The sequence below is a fragment of the Callorhinus ursinus genome, unplaced genomic scaffold (genome assembly GCF_003265705.2).
Source record: "Callorhinus ursinus isolate GAN/ISIS: 27379988/994484 unplaced genomic scaffold, GSC_fseal_2.0 scaffold3, whole genome shotgun sequence".
Lineage (NCBI taxonomy): Eukaryota > Metazoa > Chordata > Mammalia > Carnivora > Otariidae > Callorhinus > Callorhinus ursinus.
Window position 1 is genome coordinate 92,878,791 of NW_027397065.1, and position 8,784 is coordinate 92,887,574.

Genomic DNA, 8,784 nt, shown 5'->3' on the forward strand with positions numbered 1-8,784 from the left:
AGAGAAGGTTCTGGTCCGAGAGGAGAATTCAGTTTTGACAGAGAAAGAATGATTTCAGCCCTACTAACTCCGGGGATGCAGACAGAGGTTTCCAGCACCGCGTTATGCCCAGACGCTAGCGGAAGCATACTTCCAGGGGACACAACCAAGGTGGATAAATGAGGGAAGGTGATGGAGCCACAGAGACGAGAACACGGGGACGGCACGGAAGATCCCGTCATGAACTGTGATCCACAGGGCAGGGGAGGTTTCAAGCAGTGAGTGTGAGCAGATGAGAAAGTCTCCCGTCATAACCGATAACTCAGATGCCGGAGGAGGATGGCTTCTCACATGAAATGCTGACTGTGCATACAAAGATGGCCTCCGATCATCGCGTATGACTCCTGGTGTGGAAAGAGACCGCTAGTACAAATGATGACTCGGATGATGGGGCGCGCAGGCTCCGGGTCGTAAGTGAAACTCCCGCGACATGGGGAGAAGGGCCCCAGGTGCCCGTGATAGCTCGGGTGATGCGGAAAGGTCTCCAGCGACCATTCACAAGTTGGGTGATGGAGGAAAGCGGACCTCGTTGTAAGTGATCACTCGTGTGGATGAGAAGGGGATTGTCAGCCCTAGCTGTAGACTCGGCAGATACTCAACAGCGTTCAGGTGACAGAGGAGGATGATTTCCAGGCAAAAATGAGAAATCATAGAGGAAGGAAGGCAGACCGTGAAGGATAAGTCAGGTGGTAAAGACAGAAAGTAGCCAGTCATTGGATTATAACTCCGGTAACCCCGAGCGAACATATTCAGCCAAAAATGACAACTCGGGAAAAGAGAAAAAAAAGTTTCCAGAAATAAACATTCAGTAAGTTGGTAGGGAAGTAAGTGCTGCAGTCACAAATGGGGATGGGAGAGAAGGGTGGGTTTCCGTCAGAAACTACAACCTAGCAGACAGAGAAGGATCCAATCATGAATGGCAAGGGAGTTTGGTCATAAACGATCCTCAGGACATAGAGGGGAAAGAATTCCACGGGAAGATGACAACTAAGGTCACGGAGAATTCTCCAGTCATAAGTGGGAGCTCAGATGAGAGTGAAGAGGGGCTGCCTCGGGAACTGGCTGACCACTCACGTGATTGGCCATGGTTTCCCGTCGTGGCCGGAAAGTCCGGGCACCAGTGAACTTAGGAGCCAGGGGCAGGAGGTCTGCTGTCATGGGGGACAGGCGGGAAAGCTGTCCGCTTACCGACAACTCGTGGGAGAGGCGCAAGAATCCTGGCCGGACAACGGTGACTCACACGGCAGAGAAGGCAGGGTTGGTTGTGACTCCTCTGGTAGAGAAGCGTTTCTGGTCCAGCGAGAGCTCATGGGATGCGGCTTGCATCTGTGACGAGTCGCGCCGGGGGTTGGCCCTGTCACGTGTGGAGACAAGAGGGAGACTTGTCACTCAGACTGCCTGCTGTGCCGCGAGGGGTGACGACCCCCTCCCACCCGGGAGGCTTGAGTTTGCGAGGGGTGACGACCCCCTCCCACCCAGGAGGCTTGAGCTTCCCGCCAGCATCCGTGAGACTGCCCCCCAGAGCGGTTCAAGGTACCAGGCCGTTGTCCTGACAGGGAACTCTACCAACAGGCTAACAAAGTCCAAACCGTGGGGTCTGCTTGGCAGTCTGAAGGCCCCCACGCCCAATCCCACTTCCTGCCCGGTTGGGGTGCCCACTGCCTGGTGGGGCAGGTGCCCGGCCAGCAGGGACACAGGAGGCTAAGTGTCACCGGCACTCGAGCCGTGGGATGCACTGGCCAGAGGGGTGTGTGAAGCGCTTGGAGGAATGACAAATGCAAGGACGGTGGCACTGGGTGGTCCCTACTAAGGTGTGAGGGTGTCCTGCATGCAGGAAAAGCCGAGAGCATCAGACAACAACTGTGAAGGAGCGTGAGGGCCCGGGATTCTCCAGACACTCAGAGAAGCGCAGCTCATGTGGCAGAAAAGCGGAGAATTCTGGGGCCAGGGAGCTGGACTCAAGACGATTGAGCGCTCCGTTGAGACACCAACGTTTAGGGGCCCTGGGGGATCCCAGACCATGACCCAGGGATGGGGCGTCTGCGTGAATGGGCCCAAATCTAACTCCCAGACTCCTCAGGTCTTCTGAGCCTGCATTAGTGGCCCCAGAATGAGGGCTAAGTAGCACAACCCAGCTGGGGACCTGCCCGGCCCCCAGCGGAGGGAAGACATCGCACTGCCGAGGAGCACCTGAGCCAGACTCGGGGTGTCACTGAGGGAGCTGGAGGGAAAGAGTTCTGTGAGAATTCAGGACTTCAGGTGTTTTCTCAGGGCATGGGCTTGCATCCCCCAGCGAAGACCCAAGGGATGAGCAAACCCACCGTGCAGGAGCCCTTAGAGGCCTGGAGAAGCTGAACGTGGCCACGTGGAGCCATGGCAGCCAAGGAAGGGGAGGGCAGGCCCCAGGCCTGTGCGAGGAGGGGCCGGGCAGCCGAGGCGGGGAAGGCTCACGGGAGCTGCATCTTCCAGCGTGTTGTTGGGAATGAAACAACATGCTCAACATTGGGTCCCTGCTTGGTGAGGAGAGCCGGGGAAAACGGAACTGACCCCCCACGACAGTTTACCCAAACCAACAGCACGTGTTAGGGAAGGGTGAGGGGTGCGCCCAGCCCATCTGTTCACTCGCTGCCTGGTCCTTTCAAGGCCAGAACCCTGTGATGACCGTTGACCGTGGACTCCCTCAGGCTTGGCTAAGTGGTGGCCCCTCTGGCCCTGGTCCCCACACCTTTGTGCCAGGCATGGCCTCGTGGCTACAGTGGTCCATGGGGTTCCCATGGCCCCTGCCGCCCCCTCCCCTGCACAGGAGTCCATGGATCAGGCCCCTGATTTGGAGGCCTCAGAAGGGGCCCAGAAAGGTGGTCACACATGCACTAACCCGCCTGTGTGGTTCTCTCTCCCACGGTTCAATCTCATGGCCCCTGTGGGCTTCTGGAGACAGCACTCTGGCCTGTTTCACCAGTGAGGAGTGGGCTGTCCACCAGAGGAACATAGCTCCACCTGCCCCTCGTGGCCAGGACAGCCCCTTCCCCAGCCTGGCCCCAAGACCATGGGAGCACCTAGCCGTGCTCAGCGATGAGCATCTGTCGGGGTTTGGCCACCACCCACAAAGTGCCCATGACAGCCTGTGCCAGGGGAGGAGCCCAGGACCTGTGTCCTCTGTCTGGGGGCCCAGGTGTGACCCCCTCCTCACACTTTGGCCCACCCATCTCCAGCAGGCCTCAGGATGGCCAAGTGGGTGGCATGGCCCACATCCCTTCTCCTTACGCGTGCCTGGTGAACCAGGTCCTGAGGTACTTGTGCTCCCCTGGCCCTGCCGCCCTCTCCCCTGCACATAAGTCCATACCCACGCACACCCCGAGGCACAGACACGCACACGGGAGGGGTGGGGCCACAGCCTGGCAGGGTTGGCGGCCTCTGCTAAGCACTCTGTCCGCCCTGGGGCCCCCGCTGAGCTCTGGAACCCCCTCTTGCCCCACCGTACGGGGCAGTGCCACCCTCTGGTGGCTTACAGGCAGACCCATCAGAGGCACCCACAGAACCTCTGGAGCCCACTTTCTGGGAAATGGGTCTTGGTCTGGTGGCCGTCCCCACCCTTACATCTCTTGTCCTCTGCCCGCAGGATCTGGCTCTAGGGCCGCACCCCCACCCAGTCCGTCCCTCTAGGCTTCTCTTCCCCCTGCCCGTCTCCCTCATCCTGTTTTTCCACCTGTCTGCACCAGCCTGGTCCCTGGCCCCTTCCTTCCATCTGGGCACCTGTGGGCATCAGGCGTTTTAGTAGCAAACTCACAAGATGAGGTTGTCTCAGGGTCCCCCAATCCTGGAGTATGGCATGCCCCTCTTCTCCTGACCCTAGTCCCCAAGGACTGCACTTTCACCCCCATTACAGGGCCTCATGGAAACCACAGAATCAGGCTCTGGTCCCTAAGTAGGAGTGGGTCCAAGTTCTGAATCTGGCTCTTGGTGCCATTCCCATAACAGGCTGTCCCTTCCTACACCTCAAAGCATAAAACTGGCTAAAAGCTAAACAATCATGTGAGTAATGTTTCAATAAAACTCAGAGCACTGGGGAGTGATAAGAAGATCAAAATGAGAAAATTCTGGGGCGCCTGGGTGGCTCAGTTGGTTAAGCAACTGCCTTCAGCTCAGGTCATGATCCTGGAGTCCCGGGATCGAGTCCCACATCAGGCTCCCTGCTCAGCAGGGAGTCTGCTTCTCCCTCTGACCCTCTTCCCTCTCGTGCTGTCTGTCTCTCATTCTCTCTCTCTCAAATAAATAAATAAAAAATCTTTAAAAAAAAAATGAGAAAATTCTGGGGAAAAGTTTTAATACTTAAAAAAGTTCTGTAACAAAAGTTAACATGTTCTTCAAAAATGTATATAAAACACAAACATGAAATTTTAGCATAAGAGCAAAATACAACATTCCATGAGGCATGCCGATTAGCCAGTATACTTTACATTGTTAACGTGAATCTGCGCTTGGGCCGCAGGAATGTGACTGAAGGAACAAAATGACAGGCCGAAGTACCACGTGATACTGCCTGTTGTGGGTGGCAGGGTGTGTGGCAAGAGCCAACCCGAACGCCGAGGCTGCACTTTCCCACAAACAGCACCGTGACTGATTATCATGAAGAACGCTCTACCTGGAATTTTTTTCTCCATTTCTAGAACACAGGAATAGGTTTTCTTTATTCATTAAGTCTCTAAAATGTGTGCACTCAATAAAACAAGCTCAGGTCAGAAAGCTGCCTTCTATCTTCAGTGCGGGAAACGTTTTTAATGTTGTGATTACTTTATTATAAGGTGATATAGTTTCTCTTTTGTTTCTTAAAACCTATGGTGACTGCCTTTTTCAAACCATATTTGTCAGCATTTTGTGTCTGATCCACCAGACACAGGATGGAACGAGCACATCTAGACAGTTCTTCATAGGACAGAACGTGAATTAACGGCTTTCAAAATAGTGAAACTGACAGGCTGTTTGTCTTAAAACCATGTAAATACAACACACTTCTCTGAACACTGCTTAGCCTCAGGAGCTTCTGGCCTAGAGACGTGCGCCGAGTGTTTGGAGACTTCTGGGCAGCTGCTGCCGTGAGCAGTAACGTCACTTGCGACCCACAGGCAGGGAGCTCAGATCAAATGCAAGACGAGAGCGTCTTCCTTTCTTCAAACTGCTTGTCCACTGCCAGAGACAGGGCCTGCAGGAAGCCCTCGATGGTGACGGTGGGGGCCTGGAAGGAGACACAGGCACGGGGGCTGCTCCTGCCCACGCTGGGGCCACTGGCACCCCCCGCCCCCACCGACAGCAGCAGGGGTGCACCCACAGCACAGGGCAAGGGGGGGGAACCAAGGTGCTGTTCTGCGTGAGCACCCCTGTGGGGGCCAGGGAGGGCCCAGTGTGGGCTCTCCATGAGCCACAGAGGTGTGTGAGGCACCAGCAGGCCATCTCCTCACCACAGAGGCAGCAAGGCGACTCGTCCCCCTACCCAGGAGCCCATCACTTAGACACGGAGATAAATCAGGGTCCTGTGCAACTCCCGGCGAGGCCATACGCGGCCACACAGCGGTGGTGGGGAGAGCAGAGTGCCAGAGGCAGGGAAGGCTGCGGGTGACTCACCTGGATGTACAGTGCGTGAGCCAGAAAAGGGAGTTTCCTTAGGACACGGCCACTGAGGCCCTCGCTCTTCCTGTGAACAGAACCGCGTTTGGGGACAGTCTCAGGCCTGTTTCCCTCCTCTCTGAAAGTCCCCTCCCCCATGGTTGGTCTCCCCCAGTCCTCAGCTACTGCCCCAGGCAGGACAGGGTCCTTGCTGCCCTAATGCGCCACCTGCCTAGGAGTGTGCGCATGACACAGTGGGCGCGTGGGGCACAGCTCCTCAGAAACCAGGCTGGTCCGTGCCGATTTTTGTGAAGTGTCTGAACTGCCCTCCCTGCCCCATCTCAACCAGTTTAAATCTCTTCAACAGAGTATCCAAAAAATAATCTGTTCTTCAGGCTATCCCTTTGTTCAAAACCTTCCACAAGCCTCATGGCTTCGGAATGAAGTTCAAACTCACTGGTCAGAGCGTGGCCTGGTGGCCGCCTGCCACCACCTCATGTCCGTACTAAGACCCACCTGAGGTCCCCTGCACACATGGCACCTGCGGAGATCCCTGTTTCTCTCCAACTTATCCAAATTCTGTCCTTCGAGGCTCTGCTCCATCTCCCCCCCTTTCCCTCCTCACGCCCCTGATTACCAAAGCCATCTGAGAGGTGACAGCGCTGTCGGCTCTGGCCCCCAGCACACGTGTAGCCGTCGTCAGTGCTCGGGTATGGAGTGCCCCTCTCCTGACACCCAGGGCAGCCGGGCCATGCACTTCCCCTTACTTCCCAAAGCACCGAGTGTGGTACTCTGCAGTTATTCACTCTACTCACTCAAACAGAAACTTCCACTTTTTTCTTCCTGCCAGTTTGTACAAATTGAACAAATACCATTTTAGAAATCATCAGTATGTGAAGAGAGCCTTAATGTGAACGTCTATCTTTTCAGAGAGAAGCACAGCACTGTTTTCTGTTTTCTAAAGCTGCCTGTGGGAGGGCAGCTGACCTCTACCCTCTGGCCCAGGAATCCGGGGCCAGGGTGGTCGAGGGCTCTCAAAGCTCCCCTGGCACATAGCGACAAACGCCTCAGGATTCTACCCCACACCACCAGCCCAGGCTGCTACAGTCAGCTACAACCGCCCATTACCACAACAGACACACTTCTCTTGGTTACAAAAATGAAGTCAATTCACACCTTGAAATTTCACTCAAAAGGAGGCTCAACTTTGACACGTTGTTTTCAATGAAGCCAATCATCTCCAGCTCCCGGAGGGTCAGTAGCTGCTGGCGAGGGTATATGATCTGACACTGGAGACAGAGACGGGGCATTAGGGCAGGGTCCACAGGGCGGAGTGCAGGCCATCTGCCACGGGGACAGCCCTCAGAGAGCAGGCAACCACATCCCCTCTCACAGAAACGCAAGCAGACACACCAGCACTCGGGCGGCTCCCTCTCGCTCACACACATGCCCCCACTCCTTCAAACACAGGTAAAAATACAAATGACAAAACATGTCTCAAGAGACGGGCAGCAACCCAGGCTCTTCTGTGCTTTTGGTCAAGATGTGTCTTGACCACATGTCAGAGCAGGGAGGGACTTGGAGGGGCTGAGGCCAGCCTGGTAATGGGTTCAATGGTATACCACAACCCAGTGGAGCAGAGTTGGGTCCAAGAACCAGGACTTGGCCTGCCTTTCAAGGACAGTCTCCACTTGTTTTTAAGATCAGACTGTTGTGTGGTGCAAAGGCACAGCCTGACCCTGGATCTGGGCCCCCAAGTTCCCTCATAGGCCAGGTGTCTGCCCGTGGGATACTCTTTGCCAGGTCAGGGCGCTCAGCGACCACTACTGAATGACTTCTAACGTGAACTCTTTTGACTAAGAAACCAGGAGAGAAAACAAAGAACAAATGGCTTTCTTCGTACGTTTTGGAGGTGTGGTGAAGGCTGTGGGTAAATTTAAAAGACAGGGTTTCTGTGGGAGTGTTCTCAGCTTTCTAAGTGACACTCCCTCAGACCCCCTGCAGCCTCCCTGGGACTGCCCCCCGCTGCCCCTCCCAGCGACACGGCCATCCAGGTGCACGTGAGAATTGCCAGCTCCTGACAGAGTGGGCCAGTCACATGTGACACCCTTCAGGACCGGCCAGATCTCCACTACATCATCGGAACATCCTAATTTCCTGTAAACCATCTGACTAAACCTTAGAACATCTGTACGTTTGGCTAAACCTTAGAACATCTCCTGGATGCATGGCCCAAGTGCAAGTGTGACTGCGAGCAGGGTCCCATCACGCTGACCTCTCAGCAGCAACACTTTCTGGAGTTCACTTGGGACCTCAAGTCAAAGCTCCACGGGGCCCCTCCCTTTCTCCATGCCACGGAGAAGCAGGATGGGATGCACATGCCACGACCACCAGCTCACCCATCCCCATCACAGGCTGTGTCATCCTTGCTGAGGGCATCAGGGCTAGCTCCGTGAGGCCGGGCAGGGGTCAATCCCACCCCACCCCCTGGTTATAGTGATACCATGACAACAATCACATGTAACTCCCTGTCTTTTGGCTGGCTTGGTTACTGCACGTTTCCCAGATGCAAAGGTTCGAGGAATGCTGCTGTTGGAGCAGGTACTGCCTGCCTTGGGCCTGCTGTGCCCAGTGCCAGAACTCCTGGCACCCAGGTGCAAGACAGGTCCCTGTTAAAGTAATTCACATGAGATCGACTGTGACCATTGTCTTGCTCATGGCTGCTGTTAGAAAACAGGACCAAAGGGACATTAACACTGCAGCCGATGACAGCCTGTAAATGACAACCTCCTTAGGATGACCTTCCCGGCACTATGAGCTCCAGTCAGGAGGTCTCCCTGTGAACTAGGACCTCTAGTCTGGATGACCTGTGAACTATGATCTCCAGTAAGGATGGCGCCTCTGTGAATGACAATCTCCAGTCAAGAGGTCTCCCCATGAATGACAATTTCCCAGTCAGGATGACCTCCCTGTGAACTATGACCTCCAGTCAGGATGACCTCCCTGTGAGCTCTGACCTCCAGTCAGGATGACATCTCTGTGGGCTATGACCTCCAGTCAGGATGACCTCCCTGTGAACTATGACCTCCAGTCAGATTGACCTCCCTGTGAGCTATGACCTCCAGTCAGGATGACCTCCCTGTG

The 8,784-nt window shown here is 55.3% G+C and overlaps 1 protein-coding gene across 1 annotated transcript in view; it reads right to left on the reverse strand.

The window, feature by feature from the left end:
• Window positions 1-4,346: 4,346 nt before the first annotated feature.
• The window catches only part of TRIP13 (thyroid hormone receptor interactor 13), a 16,241-nt gene continuing 11,803 nt past the window's right edge, over window positions 4,347-8,784 (reverse strand). The window contains exons 11-13 of the mRNA XM_025867497.1: window positions 6,817-6,929; window positions 5,659-5,728; window positions 4,347-5,272 (exon numbers count right to left, since the gene is read on the reverse strand). Of these exons, the coding sequence (XP_025723282.1) occupies window positions 5,177-5,272; window positions 5,659-5,728; window positions 6,817-6,929 (279 nt within the window). The 3' untranslated portion in view covers window positions 4,347-5,176. The remainder of the gene's footprint in view (window positions 5,273-5,658; window positions 5,729-6,816; window positions 6,930-8,784) is intronic.